At 47.0% G+C, this 16,779-nt stretch overlaps 1 protein-coding gene across 1 annotated transcript in view; it reads right to left on the bottom strand.

The window, feature by feature from the left end:
- The window catches only part of HMCN1 (hemicentin 1), a 161,660-nt gene that overhangs the window by 104,281 nt on the left and 40,600 nt on the right, over positions 1–16,779 (bottom strand). Inside the window, exons 10-14 of the mRNA XM_027723459.2 lie at positions 16,066–16,187; positions 9,327–9,584; positions 1,674–1,815; positions 1,179–1,306; positions 454–567 (exon numbers count right to left, since the gene is read on the bottom strand). Of these exons, the coding sequence (XP_027579260.2) occupies positions 454–567; positions 1,179–1,306; positions 1,674–1,815; positions 9,327–9,584; positions 16,066–16,187 (764 nt within the window). The remainder of the gene's footprint in view (positions 1–453; positions 568–1,178; positions 1,307–1,673; positions 1,816–9,326; positions 9,585–16,065; positions 16,188–16,779) is intronic.

Raw genomic sequence — 16,779 nt, 5'->3', positions numbered from 1 at the left:
TACATCCTTTTTTACTGATTGGTTCCACAAGGGAAACACAAACCCAAGTAGCCCTGGGCAGAGATCAGCACTAGGCAGTGTCTCAGGCTGTATTTCTCCCTCTCCAACTGGAGGCCACATGAAAACAGGACATCAGAGGCTACAGAAAAACGTTTTGTGACTTTTGCAGCATATAACTTAAACATTTTCTGACAAAAGAATGAACCTTATGTAAATGGGCAAGAGGCTCAGCTCTTTTTTTTCTTTGATTACCTATGCTACGAAAAATAATTCACTGTATTTAAATAGGAGCAATAGAGGCCAATGCCATTTATTCTAGATTTACAGAGTTTCACAGGTCTGTCATTGGTTGAATACTACAAAAACCTTCTGAGAGAAATGAAGTCACTTCCAGATCATTGTTCTAAATATTGCTGCTAAATAAATAAACCAAACACCAAGCAATAAGCACACCTTTAAACCATTTAACTTGGGGGGCTGGGATTCCAGTTGTTTTACATTCCATAATAGTCGTGTCTCCAAGACCAACCAGAATTTCACTCTGAACTACAGTCAATGTTGGACCCTCTAAAAAGAAACAAGATTAAAAAAATAGTTTTTTCTAAAACATAAACAATGAAAGACTCTTATTTTGTCTTTTTATATAGAAGAATAATTGCATTAAAAGTCATTTAAGGTGACAGATTAACTCTGGGAAACTTGGAAAAGTAAAGTCAGCCCCAGAGCATCTGAATCACACGTAAAATGTGAAGGGAATGAAAGAAAATAATCAGGAAAGTTTCATTATGTAGGAAGTAAAAACATCAAGAGTCACTCTCCTTCTCCAGCCAGATGTTGGTCATCAAACATTTTAATGCTCTGCTATTAATATATTAATATAGTATTTAGATACAGAAACACAATTCCTTTTCCAACGACCTACTCAGGTTCCCAAGCCCATCCCACAGCAAACCCACATTTTTAAGCTTAGAAACAGCACGAGAACAAGAAGCCCCAAATCCCACCTAACAGCACCAGTCAGGTTGGAACAGAAACCCAAAGGGACATCTGGGAGCTGCTCAACGTATTTTCTGACATTTCTAACACCGTGTTTTCTGCCCAGTTCTACTCATTCCAGCAGTCCCTGATGATATATTAGTTTGCCTTTTTAACTTCACTGCCTTGTTTCCTTCACTCACCAATGTATGTGAGGGTGGATGTCTGTCTGTCTGTCCCAGCTGAATTACTTGCCAAGCAGCCATAAATTCCTGCATCTTTGGGAATTGCCTTCCTTATGAGTAAGGTGCCTTCTGGGGTCAGTCTATACCTGGGAACACACAGGGCAACAACCAAAATGATTAAAAAGAGCAATGGTTGTATCCACACTTCGAGTAGTCACAGCAGCAAGACCAGATGGTTTATAAATAGTCTTGCTGGGTTTTTTCTCATGATAAATAATAATATCTTCCAGAGAACAGCACTACATTTTGTGAAAAGCACTTATTTTGTAAAGAAAAAAAACAAAACCTCCCGAAGAACAGAACTAAAGTGTTTCTATTTTAGAGACGAGATATTTGCAATTAAAGAGTTATTAAAAGTGAAAGTTGAGGAAATAATCAGAATATTTTGGCATTATTCAAAACTTCCTTCTCACATAGGAAATGAAAAGAAATAGAGAAAACTATAACTCCCACCTGCTTGAGCCAACGATAAACATATCATTGTGTGTCCACACGACTGTTGGCTTTGGATGACCTGTTGCAGAACACCTGATAGACACCTCAGAGCCTTCTGTGAAAGTCTGGTTCTTGGGGGAAACAACAAGCCTCGGTGGTTCTAGCAAAAGAAATCAAACCCAGCAATTAAAAATGTCTGTTTAGAGAACACAGGCTACAATAACCACTTTATACCCGTTTCCAAAGCAATCCCATGAGGGCAGAGCCCACTGTGCCTTCCCCTGGCACAGTCTCCCAAACCCCCAGCATAAAACACCTTTATCACACTGCAAGTCAGGGTTCAGGTGCCTTGGGCCCACCTGAGACGGGATTTTAAAAAGCAGCAACAGAGACAATGTTAACAAATACAAGACAATGAGCAGCCTGCTCTGGTGAAGGTGACCCTGCCCATGGCAGGGGAGTGGAACTGGGTGGTCTTCAAGGCTCCTTCCAACCCAAACCATCCTGTGAGCCTGTGATCCTTAGGCAGTGACCCCCAAAGCCGTTCCCCACGGCAGCAGCCACTTTGTCCTACGGTGCATGTGACTGTGCCCTAGTTAGAGTGGCAAGAAGGAGACCCATCCCCAGAGATAAAAACTAAGCTGAGGAATGAAACTGGCTCCTATGACATGAGTAGTATCAATCTTCCTTTGGAGCTTTGCCTTTTGCTAATCACACTCTGTATTGATCTGAATTCCTCTGGGGCTGATCATTCCTATAGAAATCACAGGAGGAAAAGCCTGAGCCTGTCCTTTGGGAGAGTCAAAGCACACATAACCCAGGGGTACCTCATCTGGGGCTGCTCTGCACAGCTCATTTTTATTACCCTCAGAGGGAATTACACCATCCCACAGACCCAGATGGTGTTTGATATGTTTTAGTGGCTGCTAAGCAGAAGTGTGTGTAAGAGCCAGCACACACAGCCTGTTTGGGTAGGTGTGGTTTAATGCATCAAGGACAAGGTGCAGGTGTGATGCTATGCAGCGTCCAGGTGAACAGCACCCATTGTTCCAGTTCCATCTGTCATGGACAGAAACAGAGCACTACTACAAATGCCTTTGGGGGAGAATTAATACCATGTTTTTGCCTTACATCGCTGGGAGGAAGATTACTGCCCAAATCCTGTGTTGTAACACCACTTGCTTACAAAGCTGCTCACTAAAAACCACAGTGTTCTTGGCCTGGAAGAAAAACCTCCCTGCAGAAGACTCTGCTGCTCCTGGGACAGAAGCAAGGCAGGTTCTGCCTCCTTTCAGAGCACAAACTTTGGAGTTTAGCCAGCAGATTTTTAGGCAAATGGCATTAAAACACAAAACTTGGAAAACAATCTTCCTCCTCACAATCACAGCACAGAGAAGGGGATGAATGACTGATAATGAGATATTAGATGGTTTTTCAAGTGCTCAACCATCAAATTAAAAACACAGAGAAGAACAGCAGGAGATCTCTTCCTCTTTTACAGGAAGAGGTTTATCAGGAGTAGCATAAGTTTAGGAAATACAGGTTATTAAGTCTGTAGGCATTATCAACTGAGCCACTGCTGACCCAGCAAGGAGTAGTTTTGTGTTTGAGTTTCATGACTAATTCCCAGCTGTTAGTGTCTCATGGAAACTTATCTGTCTGCCCCTAATTAAGCACATAAACCTCTCTTTGGAAGAGAAATATAACTGCTGCTTGGAGAAGACTCTTTGCTGAGTGCAGCACCTGGAGAGAACTGGCAGGACTTTATTTTCAGTCATTAACTAAACATGAGAACTTGTAAAGGATTCTGAGATCTGTAGGAATAGTGAATGCAAACCCACACTGCTGCACTGCTAAGGAAGAAAGTCAGTAATAAACTGCAGCTGACTTGCACAGTTGCAGAACTGTAAACACAGATGCAGATAATGGTTGATCATTCCCTTTCTTAAACTGATGCACAATAACCTTCCCCAAGTTTATCAGTTGTTCACTTGTAGGTTCAAAAACAACTGCAGGGTCCCAAAAAGTCCCTCCTGTGTCGTGTAACAGCTCTGAAACCTCTGAGCCCCCAGAGAAAAGGCACCAGAGGAAGGCAGAGCTGTAGTTCCCCAGAAGCACCAGGACTAAATCCAGATCCAAGGGGGCAGGGAGGGGCCAGAAATGGCTGCACATTACAGAACTGTCCTTGAGTGGTTCATGATGTGCACAGATGCCTCAGCTGGTTTTATCTGGTTTGAAATCCTGCCCAGAGTCACTGGGGGTAATTCTGCAGGCTCTGGGCCCATGGAGGGTCTCCTCTCCTGCTGGGATTAGGAAACTGTCTCCAGTGGCACTCACACAGTGTGCTGTGGCACTGCTGCCCACGTGTGATATTAGCAGGTGAGAAGATAAAAGAAATCTTAATTAATACTGTATTTGTAATAAAATTAATAGAAGAAAGTCCATATACACAGCTGGAATAAGATACTGGCTAAAAACAGTGTGACCACATTTGCCACGAATTAACCATCTTGTTTTCTTGCCCAAAGGAAGGCACACAGAGGGGCTTTCCTGTATGTCAGGTCAACTGAATTTCCTTTGTTTTGTTCTCTGTATCACAGAGGTGAAGATCTGTAGACAGAAGCAGAAGCACAAGCTCCTTACAGTGTCCATCCCATTCAAGGCTGCAGAATAAAACCCTTTAAACAACACAGATCATGTGTAAAGCTTCTTAAGAGACCCCACCTGCAGAGCTGCCTCCAGCCCTGGGGAACAACAGCACAAGGACGTGGAGCTGCTGGAGAGAGTCCAGAGGAGGCCCCAGAGATGCTCCCAGGGCTGGAGCCCCTCTGCTCTGGAGCCAGGCTGGGAGAGCTGGGGGGGTTCACCTGGAGAAGAGAAGGCTCCAGGGAGAGCTGAGAGCCCCTTGCAGGGCCTAAAGGGCCTCCAGGAGAGCTGGAGAGGGACTGGGGACAAGGGATGGAGGGACAGGACACAGGGAATAGCCATTCCTTGTAGCTAAGTAGCACAACTACTTATTCATCCACTGCCTGAGGGAAGAATCAACAGTGTTTTGGTTTGGAAGGGACTCCAAATGATCCAAAGATCATTTATTCCATCCCCTGCCACAGGCAAGGACACCTTCCACTAGAGCAGGGTGCTCCAAGCCTCAGATAGCTCCAAAAACAGCCCAGAGGGAAGCACTGAAGGCACTAAGCTGCTTTTTGCTCCTTAGCACAGACACCTCACGTTCGTTTTACTTTAAATCTGAAATAGCAACTAAAGCAGTAATATTTCAGTTTTACTCCCTTTCTTGTTTTCTCAGTGTTTAAAGAACTCAGCAGAGTATAACAACTTTCTCCTTGCCTATTATCCCAGCGTGTATCCATGGATCCAGGTGAACAACACTCACACAGAGAACTCTCAAAGCCCAACACGTTTATCTCTGTATTGTGTCTTTTCAGAGAAAAGAGCAGAGAAAATTCAGGGTTATGCCAAGGAGGTAATTCTCCTTTTGCCCTCCTGGGCAGTCTCTTCCCTGGAATTATTCCACTCTTAATGTGACTGTTCATGCAGCACTTCTGTCACCCCTTGGCTTGATAAAAGATCCCTTATCAAACTGTTATTACAGCCAAGACAATTCTTCAGTGCCCAAAGGCAAACATACACTTGATTTCTGATGTGGGCAGGTGGAACACATTATAAATGTGCTTATTTCCTGCAGGTGTGGCTTAGCTGCTTCTAGCAGAGACCCCTGAATTATTTCTGTGTTCTAGCACCCAGTTGGGTGCTGAATTATTTATCACTGCCATTTGCAAGCAGGTGCTGAAAATGCCTGTCAGCTGTGATGGTGATACCAGACAGTCATTTAAACATTTGTAAATGATAAGGAAAGGAAAGGAAACCCATCCTGGTGTAGACAGAACAGTAAGTACAGCACATATGATTTTATTCCATCCATACATTCAGATAGAGAAATCCAAGTGAACGGGGTGCTGACTTCACTTCTTGTTAACCTGCTGCTGCAATTCATCATATGCCCAGATACTAAACTCAAACATCTCTACTATCACCAACCTAAACACAAGGCAAAGCTGTAGAAGGTCTACACATACACAACTGTGTTGTAGAGGGAAAAGACAGTTGCAGTCATTAAGGTAACTCCTTCCCTGGCTACTCTGACTTAAACCAGAACACGTGAAAAAGCAAGACTGGCATAAAATCACATTTACCATCACCCAAACTTCAGGGATCTGAGTTTTAAAGGTGTAGTTGAAATTCTTGAATGGGGAAGGAAACGAAAAACCCACAAACCCAGCACAAATCAGTCTCAGCATGCACACTGTTTCAGTTGAATAAAAAAGCCTAAATTACTAAATTTACCCTCAAAATCATTATTACTTACATGTATGAAAGTATCAAGAACAAAAGAAGTTACCACAACGTGCCATATTAATTCAACCTGACCAATATTCAAACAGCAAACTCATATTTCACCCACAAAGCTGCAAGAATTGGCAAAGAAAAGGTTTAAATGCTCATGGAACTGCACTCATCAGTGAGAAACAGATCACTGACAGCTTTAGAGGATCAGCAATGCTTCCCACTCCTGGCCAATCTCTAGCCTCACACAGTTGCAATATGCTCCTCCAGGCACCTGGAAAAGTAGGGAACTCCTGACAAATTCATGGATGTTTCCACACAAGGCCAATCCCATGGGAGGACTGGAGCAGGTCACACCATGGAGATGCTGTTTCCCAGCCCCCAAACTGGAGCACGTGCTCCGAGCACTCCATAAGCACCAACAGTCCCTGGAATTCATCAGAACTGCATTCCCTGACCCCCCAGTGCCCGGAGAGGCCCAGGTCCAACTGGTTCCTCTCCTGCCCGTGGCCCTGCTGTGGGACAATGGTTCACAGTGAGTGCCTGGGGGTGCTGTGCTGCCCTGGGCTGGGAGCACAGGGCTGGGGACACAGGCAGCTCCCACGGCACATTCCAGACTGTTGGCACAGCTGCTGGCACCACAGCCAGGGCAATGCCCCCTTTCAGAAACAGCAGCACCAAACCCAGCTCAAAACAAGGGGTTACTCCAACACACTCCAGCAGGGAGAGCAGATGCCGGGCTATTTTTAGAGCCACCAGCATTTGTTCTGTGCCTCAACCCCCGTCCCAGAATGAAAATGGGGATGAAAGCAGTGTTTATTCTCTTATGATCCAAAATTCAGAGATCTACATGGAACTGTTCCAGCAATAATAAAGGGCTTCAATCTGAATTTAATTTGACATTCTGAATTACTTGCAACTACACAAAGCCCGAACCCATCTCCATCAATTAACAAGACTTCAAATTTCCCTCTTCAGCTTGTTAATAACGACAAGCCCATAAAGCTTTTGCTCTTACATCTGGCCACCCTATACTCTTTGCTGCCAAACAGAAACTGGTTTCTGAAAACTGCTCTGGGCCCTACCAAGCACTACAAATTGTACGTGACAATCACACAGTCAGTACCTCCAGGAATCTGAGGGAAATCATTTTGTCCAAGCAAATTAAAGTGATCACAAATAACAACAGGGCATGCAAAGCCTTTGGATACCACTCAGCTCCTGCACGAGCTCTTGGAAAGATTGGCAGTAGATTCCTTTTTCCAAAAAAATGGAGGCAGACACTGCTGAGACCCGAGTTCAGCTGCAGCTCAGCATTTCCTGCACATTTATTCTGTTCTAAGCACCTTTCATCAGAAATCAAAGAAAACACAATTCTCACCTAAGCCTGAAGTGCCCAAGAGGGTTCTCCCAGACATGTCTGAGAGCAGTACCAGCCAACATGTCATTTCCAACTATCCCCAATAATCATCATACACAGATAAGTGATTTGAAACTCAGTATTCTGCTGTGGCAGCAGTAAAACTTCTTCACCTTTACTAGAAAAAAACTGCCAGAAGCAATTTGGTCATTGAGTTAAAGCTCCCAGCTGGCCTACAGACATCAGGGAGGAAAATCTAAATCCCAGGAAGAGATGAACGAGGGAGGAGCTGCTTCTCTTGCTGCCTTTGACATGCTTGAATGAGTGTCTTGATGGAAAAAGCCTGTAGCATTTAAAACTAAGTTTTCCAAATGTAGGGGGGTTGAGCTCTTTTCATGGCTCTTTTCCCCTCAGCCTTGTTAGAAGTTTAAGCTATTGAAATCTAAGTTAGAAATTAAGTTATAACTGCTGTATTTTGTAATAAGCATGTCCTACACGTTTCATTGCACAACTACTTGTTCCCCCTTGTTAACCAATATGCTCCTCCTGCAAGAAAAACTACATCCCATTAATAAGTGTTACAACTCCACTTTTGACCTTTCTCTGTTTTGGGCACCTTAGGCCAAGCAGTTCCATTCAGTATTTATTTTTTCCATAATTCTAAGTTTTCCATCAGCTAACAAGTACTGAAATTAGTGCAGCAAAGTGAATGAACCAAGATACCCACTCTGCACAGAACATGATCCAGAAGAACCCGCAGGCAGAAATCCTGTAGGAATCACCTACGTGAAGGCAGAATAGCTTCCTCCCTAAAAGATTTTGATTTCCATCTCTCCTAATCCAGTGACAGACAGCTAATGACCAAGGTTCAAACCTCCACGTGATCGAGGCAAACAAAACAAAAAAAACCCACAAAACCATGCAGCACTTTCAAATTTTGAAAAGACTCAAACTGTAAAAGGATTTGCTCCATTACAAATTACTGCCTTTATGCATATACCTTTGTGGTGGTTTGGACTTGGCTCCCCACCATGTCCCCAAGTCCACAGCAAAAACTCCCCCCCCCTTTTATAAAGGAAAGGGAAGGAAAAAATAAACCAAAAGAACCAAAATAACAGAACTAAAGCAATATATATATATTAAAGACTTATATACAGTTACAAAAACTATCTACGTATAAGAAAGAGAACCCCAACACCCCAAAGAAAACCAGAAAAAAGATAGTTATACGGCCAATAGAGAGCTAACAAACAAAAATCTTAATACCTCCCTTAAGAAAGCAGAGCCATGCCACCGGACCTCTCCCACTACACTTTTAATTTTTTTCCTGGTATGCAGCAACAGAAAAAAACCTAGAAAGTGTTTGGTCTCACTCGTGCTTTTTCAGTTTTGACATTTTTTCATGGAATCCTGCAATGGTTTGGGTTGGAAGGGACCTTAAAGCTCATCCAGGGATGGGCAGGGACACCTTCCACTAGCCCAGGCTGCTCCAAGCCCCATCCAGCCCGGCCTTGGACACTTGCAGGGCCGGGGCAGCCGCAGCCCCCCAGTCAGACTGTCCTGCAGCCCCCCCGTCAGACTGTCCTGCAGCCCCCCGGTCAGACTGTCCCACAGCCCCCCGGTCAGACTGTCCCACAGCCCCCCGTCAGACTGTCCCACAGCCCCCCATCAGACTGTACCACAGCCCCCCGGTCAGACTGTCCCACAGCCCCCCCCGGTCAGACTGTCCCACAGCCCCCCGTCAGACTGTCCCACAGCCCCCCCGGTCAGACTGTCCCACAGCCCCCGGTCAGGCTGTCCCACAGTCAGACTGTCCCACAGCCCCCCGGTCAGGCTGTCCCACAGCCCCCCGGTCAGACTGTCCCACAGCCCCCTGTCAGACTGTCCCACAGCCCCCCTGATCAGGCTGTCCCGCAGTCCCCGGTCAGGCTGTCCCGCAGCCCCCTTACCTTGGACGCTCAGGAACACGGTGGCCGAGGCGGAGCCACCCTCGTTGGCGGCGGTGCAGGTGTAGGGCCCGCTGTCCCCGGGCCGGGCCGGCCGCAGCTCCAGGGACAGGTTGGGCAGCAGCCGCAGCCGGCCCGGCTCGTCCCCCCCGGCCCAGCTCAGGTTGTACCGCCCGGGGCTCCGCACCAGGCACGTCAGGATGGCCCCGGCCCCGGGCACCACCGACACGTTGTGCGGGACGTGGATCACGGGCGGCGGCTCTGCGGGGAACAGAGAACCGAGTCAGGAGGGTGTAGTGGTTTGAACCTTGTTTTCCCCAGAGGCTAGGAGAAGTGGTAGACCCCAAGGGGTGGAAACCCCTGGAAGTTTTGAAATTCTGCCCAATGGACGCTCCTGCAGAAATGTAAACATATCACAACCAGACCGGAAGAGATGAGTTGTAGTTTGGTTGTAGGAGAGGTGGCCATGTTGTAGAGCCATGAGGTAGGGGCTCTGAGCCCCTTGGGGCCTCTGGCCCCCTCCCAGCCCCTGGCTGGGGGGCTGCAGGGACCTGGAACAGCATAAAGCTGGGCTAGGTGCCTGTAGTATGCCGGGAGATGTTTTCTCCATGGGCGCAGAGCAGCAGCCGACACTGACCAGAGAAACAGTGGCAGAGAGCCAGAGATAAGGACCTGAACTGGAGGAGCAGCAGAAGCAACATGCAGCACCAGAGGAGACTGCTGGAAGGAGAGCTGAGGAAAGGAGAGCCAGCAGCAGAGAGACAGAGTTTGGGGTAAGACTGTACCAGCCCCCCAAAACTCCTTTGAGATCCCTCTGAGAAAAGAGGGACATGGACTCCTATTTTGGAGAGCAGTTTTGGACATGCAGCACCGGAGAGAGAGGAGTTGAGAAGCTCAGAGCATCCCAGAGCTGGATCGGGACGGCCAGATGGAATGTGGGGGGAGTTGACCTTGGCTCCCCCCCCACCCTTGCACTGCTGCCACGGTGGCAGCCTGAGAGGCAGGGCACAGAGGCCCTGCAAGAGATACCAGACCGTCACAAAGACCCCCCTGTGTCTTCGTGATATGACGTGGTGATACGACCTTGTCTGGGGTTACGAAGCCCACGGAAGACCCCTCGGTTGTGAGGCGATGGGGCCGAGAGAGAGGCTTGGATACCTCCCTCGTGGATGCTGGCAGAAAGCCAGCTATCAGCTGCTGCATGCGTGAGATGAGGAGAAACCTGCTGCATTAGAAGATCCTGCTGCTTAAGGACTGGAAGGGATCTGTCCTTCTTTCCCTCCTGGACTTTTATTCGGAGGGGAGAAGAGATCTGATCCATTGTAAATACATATGTCATGGTAGAGATAGTTTGTGATCATGTGTATAATGTGATATGGTATTTACTTGTACAGTCATTGTAATATATTCCCTTTTCCCCACTTTGAGTCTGGTGTGTTTTGTCTGGAAAAACCCATCTCACATTAGGTTGAGATGTGGGAGGGGGAATGGAGCTAAGGAATTGGATTTTGGGACTATCTCAAACCATGACAGAGGGAAAAGCCTGGGGAACTTTCGATTCACTTGGGGGTTCTCGATAAACAACTTCAAGTGTGCTACAGCGTAAGATAAAAGCAATATTTTAATATTTAATTATTTACCGAATGATTTAGGGGGTTAAAATATCCGATTTAATAAATTGAGTTATTTAATAATGTAGGGTTAATACTGAGTTTCATTTCCTGTTCCGAAGCCATGGAACAGAAGCCAGGGCAGCACCCTCATTCCCTGACCCTCACATCACATCACGTGGGCACAGCTGGCCTCGGCCCCAGCTCTCACCTAACAGGGGATGGCAGGTCACGTCCTGCAGCAGAAGATGCAGCTCTGTGCTCTTGAAGCCCCTCTTGCACTGGGGTCAGCCAAGAAGAGATCAGTGTCGCCGCAACAGGAGGGACAGACGAGACCACCATGGGACTCCCAGTCTGATCCCCAACCCAGGTGTGACCACAGCTGGTGGCACCTGAGCCATGCACGGGGTTGTTACAGATGGTACAGGCAAAAAACACGTTCCTAGGAAGTTCTAACAGCAACAGTGAACCCAGGGAAGAGCTGCTCGATTTCGCTCCATGATGGATTCTACGAGGGAATGTGGAAGGTGAGGGTGCCTGTGCCCTTGTTTGATCAAGGACCTCATCAAATAAAGAAGGGGGGAGGTTATGAACACACTGGGCAGAGAGACAGGCTGGGCAAGAGCCAACCTTCACCATGCTGATGGACAGGCCAGCGTGGAGCCCCTGGGACAGGAAGTCTGGGGGAAGCTGGGGAACTCTGGAGATGGATGAAGGGACATGCAGGGAATGGAATCACAGAGGAGCAAAGGAAGGAGGAGGGCCTGTCACCTGTCAAACACTGCCAGGCAGTGCCTGAGCCTGCCCCTGACCACCACGGGTTGTCCTCTTCTTATTAATGTCCCTCTGATCTCACTCCCTGTCCCTTCTCTGTGTCCTGCAAGGACAGTGTCAGCTGCTGGGGGGACTGGTGTGAGGGGACTGGGTGCCAGCTCCTCGAGGCAGAACAGGGCTGGAGGGACCTGTGGCACGCGGCCACTGGAGGGACTCGGGCTCACCACCAGCTACGGGAGGGACTGGGTTCTCAGCAGACAGCCCACAACAACCACCCGGTGCAGTTCTGCTCCTTCCCCACAGGTGCCCCTGGGTGCAGGACTGAGCTCCAGGAGCCAGGCAGGAGGAATTCTCGGCTCGAGCTGCTCTAGCCTGCAGCTACTTACAACATTCTCAGCTCCACTCAAATCTTTGGCAATTTCATTCTCTCTCCCTGTCTGTATTTGATGTCGTAACTCCCACCATTTATTATTATTTGCTCTCCACCCTGCCCATCTGTACACTTCTGTCATGCTCTCAGAAGAAAGCAGATGCGATAATTTTGTACTGGAGTTAAACTTTGAAACCACAGATGCTTAAAATAGCAGCAGTTATCCTGCTCCTCCTTGAGATATCACTGATCAAGAAGGCAACATTTCAAGAAAGAAAATAAATTATCTATGACTTTATGCATTTCCCTTAAAATATTATATATATACTCCATTTGGTTTTCCACAGACTGGTTCCTGAACAAAAAAAGCTCTGCAATAAATAATATTCTGAGGGGGATGCTTGAGCAGAAATGAGACAGCTGTAAAAGCAAGACCAAATCTTTATCAGCACACACTAAACCACAATTCTCTCAAGAAGAGCAAGGATAACAGGGAATAATAAAAAAAAATAATCTCTATTTATTAAGGGTGAAGGTTACTCCTTCAGAGCCAGCTCAGAGCCAGCCATAAATCCCCCTCCTTGGAGTCTCCTGGGGGGTCTCAGATGAGGTTCACAAGCTCTGTGTGAGATCCCTGCACAGCACCACGTGCTGGGAGTGCAGCCCTGCTGCCCTACAGACACAGCCCCCACCAGCATCACCTTAATCACCAACACTGTGTTTCCCCCGTGGACAGGAGAGGCAGGAAAAGCTGCACTTGCCTGCACTGCTGGGTTTGGGTTGTTTGGGAGAAACAACCAGTCCTCTAATGCTCCTCCTGGGCATAGCACCAGCACATTACATGAACCCAGGGAAGAGGGAGAGGAGGCCAGCACAGGACTGAAATCCCCAGCTCGGGGTTAACACATCCTTTGGACTACAGCAGCCTCCCACACAGCCACCCCCCAGCACTCCTTCCTGGCCCTGCAGTTACAGTGCCACCCCGGCTAATGAGCCATTTGACATTTGAAAGATTTAATGGAGTAAAACAAAGTCAAGCTCAAGTGTTTGCTTTCCCTGAAGTGAGCAGACGCTGGCCCAGCTCCAGGCCCTTTCACACAGCACTTGCCAGAATGGGTCGTCTGTGCTACGCTGTCTGTCAGCTGGGTAAACCAAGGGCACTTGAAAAGATTGTTTACTTTGCTTAAAGGAGAAATTTCGAGTCATTTTCTTGCAAATATTTGTACACAAGGATTTCAAAGCATCTCACTGCAAACAGAAGAAATTGCTCATGTTTACACAGTGAGTCAGCTCCAGTCTATCCCTCAGTGCTCTGTAAATGAGGGGATACGGGACCTTTCCCCTTACTGCTCTTGACTTTCAAGTGCTATCAACATCACTAGAAAAAAGTTAGGATTCTCTCTCAGGTTTCCCTTTGATGAGGAGGATGGTTGCAACTTCCAAACCAAGAATCTTTATGCCCACAACTCCTTGCCCTCCAAACAATAGTTTGAAATACACATCTGGGGACAGCCCTATGTGCTTGAAGGATTTTTGCAGCCAAAATATAAAACAGTGTTCTAGAGCAAGGACTTGGGTAAGCATTGATGTTACTGTTCTGTTCTACTCACTACTTTGTGTGACTAAAAGGATGTTCCTCTCCTCAAATTCTCACTGTTTCACCACAAACTTTGCCTTGCATAGAATCAGTGATATCTCACTGGTTTCCTTGGGTTTGCTCTCACTGCAGTGAGAGGAACATGTTTGCCTGGAAAAGGGAAGGTGAAGGGTTATATACCACTCTCTTCAGCTACTGAGGGGGTGGTTTTAGGGAATATACAATTATTCCCAAGGCACAGGGGATAAAATTTAAAAAAAAAAGATGAGAATCTGTGGTCACAACATGCAGCAGGGGAAATTCTGACTAGACATGTAAAATATTTTCCTAGTGGGGGTAGTTAAGCACTGAAGGCTGCCCGTGGAACTTGTGAAATCTCCAGCCCTGGGGACATTCAAAGACTGGTTGGACAAGTTCCTGAAAAACACAATCAAGCTGGGAAGTTAATTCTACTTTGAACTGTGGATTGGAATAGGTGGCTTGCAAAGGTCTCTCCAGCCAGAATTGCTTTGTGATTCTATAATTCATAATATTCAAACCTGTTGGAACAAGTCCAGAGAAGGCCACAGAGATGCTGCCAGGGCTGGAGCCCCTCTGCTCTGGAGCCAGGCTGGGAGAGCTGGGGGGGTTCCCCTGGAGAAGAAAAGGCTCCAGGGAGAGCTGAGAGCCCCTTGCAGGGCCTAAAGGGGCTCCAGGAGAGCTGGAGAGGGACTGGGGACAAGGGATGGGGGGAACAGGACACAGGGAATGGCTTCCCACTGCCAGAGGGCAGGGATAGATGGGAGATTGGGAAGGAATTCCTGCTGTCAGGGTGGTGAGGCCCTGGCACAGGGTGCCCAGAGAAGCTGTGGCTGCCCCTGGATCCCTGGAAGTGTCCAAGGCCAGGTTGGACAGGGCTTGGAGCAACCTGGGCTAGTGGAAGGTGTCCCTGCCCATGGTGGGATGAGCTGAGCTTTGAGGTCCCTTCCCACCCAAACCATTCTGGGATGCTGTAAGTCCAGGGTAACTCACCTGAAGGAGCTACCACAAGGAGACAGAAGACAAGGTAACTTGGATTTCAAGCTGTGATGTGAAACCCTGGGGCTGAATTCACACTGCTGGCTGAGCTCTGCCACCCCCACTGCCACTGTCAGTGCCACACTCAGTGCCAGTCTAGGAACAACTTACACCTGTGCACGACCCATCTCTGAGCAGCACCAGCACAAGGCTATATAACAAAGCCTTCAGTCACAGAAGTCATTTATCAGTTCCCCCAAACTGCATTGCAACAGTGAAAAATAAAGTGACAACATTTGCTCTAGTTATGGGCAGGGTTTTCATGCCCCCACCCACAGGCATAAATCTGCTTTTCTTCTTAATCCTTCCTGCAGAAGATCCCCACTGCCTCCTGGGTTTATGTGTCTGTGCCTGGGGAGCACCATGGTTGGCAGTGACTCACACTAAACTCCTCTGACAGAGTAAAGGGTTAACTTTATTCAGTGTGATCATTTAGTGCACCAAGTCTACCAGGTCATTCACTTCTAGAAGGGAAATCCCCTCTCGCTCAGCAAGTCAAATATCTGTGCTTTCTGCTTTGAAACTGCTTGAACACACAAGGCACATCAACTCATACTAGTGAATGAACAGATTTACAACTAATTGGCCATTAAATTGAGATTTTTCTGAAATTAGGAACATTTTAGGTTTGGGTTGTTTTTGTTGTTTGTTTTTTTTTTTTTCAAAAAAGTGACTAAAATTATCTACTGGGTAGATAATCTTTGGCTAGCAACCAAATACTGCTGTTTATTCAAAATTATCTTTGTGATTAGCTCGATTCATAGAATCATAAAGGTTGGAAAAGACCTTCAAGATCACCAAGCTCAGTCTTTGACCAAATAGCATCATATCACGAAATGTCACATCAATAAGGCCAAATTATTCCTCATGTAATTTTACTTCCTTTCTCCTTGCTATTCACTTTTAAAAGATTCCAAGGTAATAGATGAGATTTCCAACAATTTACTGAATTTTGTTTTTCTAAAATGGCAGAAATTTGAACACAGTTTTTGTAAATCCCTTGTCTATCAGATAACACACCCATACAGTCAAGCAAACATGTAATTGGTACAGCCTGAGGCAAAAATGAGAACAACTGAAATCTGAGACTTCAGTTTCTGCTTCTACAGGTCCTATCTCTTCTGCCAGTCCAACTGACAGTGGGCACTCACCAAAACAAATCCAGTGTTGGTATTTCAAACAGGTTCGTGAATGAACATCAGCCCCCTCGAGGACACGGCTGAGAAACAAACCCATTAATTAAAAATACACTCAAACTGGGCATGTATTTTGTTGGCTGCTCTCTGAGGGGTCCCAACCCAGTTCTGTCCAGCAGGAGGGTGTGCTGGGACCCACCTGACACGTCCAGGAAGGTCTGTGCACGCCCCGTCCCCGCGCTGCTGGAGGCCACGCACTCATAAAAGCCCTCGTCAGACACGGCCACCTGGGCAATGTCCCAGCTCATGCTGGAGGATTCCCTGGAGGAAGAGAAGGAAAAACTCACTAAATCCTGAAGGAACGAAGGGAAACAGGAACTTGGCTTCCTCACTGCAGACACAGGAGAATTTCACAATAATTAAGAGGCAAAAGAGATGTTCTGATGAATCAAACTGGGTCGAGCTGTATGGATTTTAGTTAAAGACATCATATATACATTGTCAGGCTTCTTATAAAAAGCCTTTAGCATGTCAGCAACTGTCACCCAGACCCCAAACTCTCTGTATTTGCTGTCACTCTCTCGGCTGCCCAGACTCTTATATTTGCTCTACCCTCAATGCCAACAATTCCCAAGCACAGCCAGTACATGGTACTGAACACATGGCTCTTACTAGCAAGGGTAATAAGGGTTCATCCTCCCCCCTGAGCTTCCCAAACTCACAGGTACAGGAATCCAGAGAAACACCTGCTGGTTTTCCCTAAATCCCAGCAGGGACAGAGCTGTTGGGCAGTAATACCACGTTGCTATCACATGAAATGTGAAAGCAAGAGGAGAATAAAAGTGCAGCTACGTTGACTGGTGGTTTCACAGGCTTCAAAACAAACACTCCCACAGCTTCTCACGATTCACAC

The sequence above is a fragment of the Pipra filicauda genome, unplaced genomic scaffold (assembly GCF_003945595.2).
Source record: "Pipra filicauda isolate LSUMZ 115617 unplaced genomic scaffold, ASM394559v2 scaffold185_size1782982_pilon, whole genome shotgun sequence".
Classification (NCBI taxonomy): domain Eukaryota; kingdom Metazoa; phylum Chordata; class Aves; order Passeriformes; family Pipridae; genus Pipra; species Pipra filicauda.
This window is presented reverse-complemented; position numbering and strand designations above follow the sequence as displayed.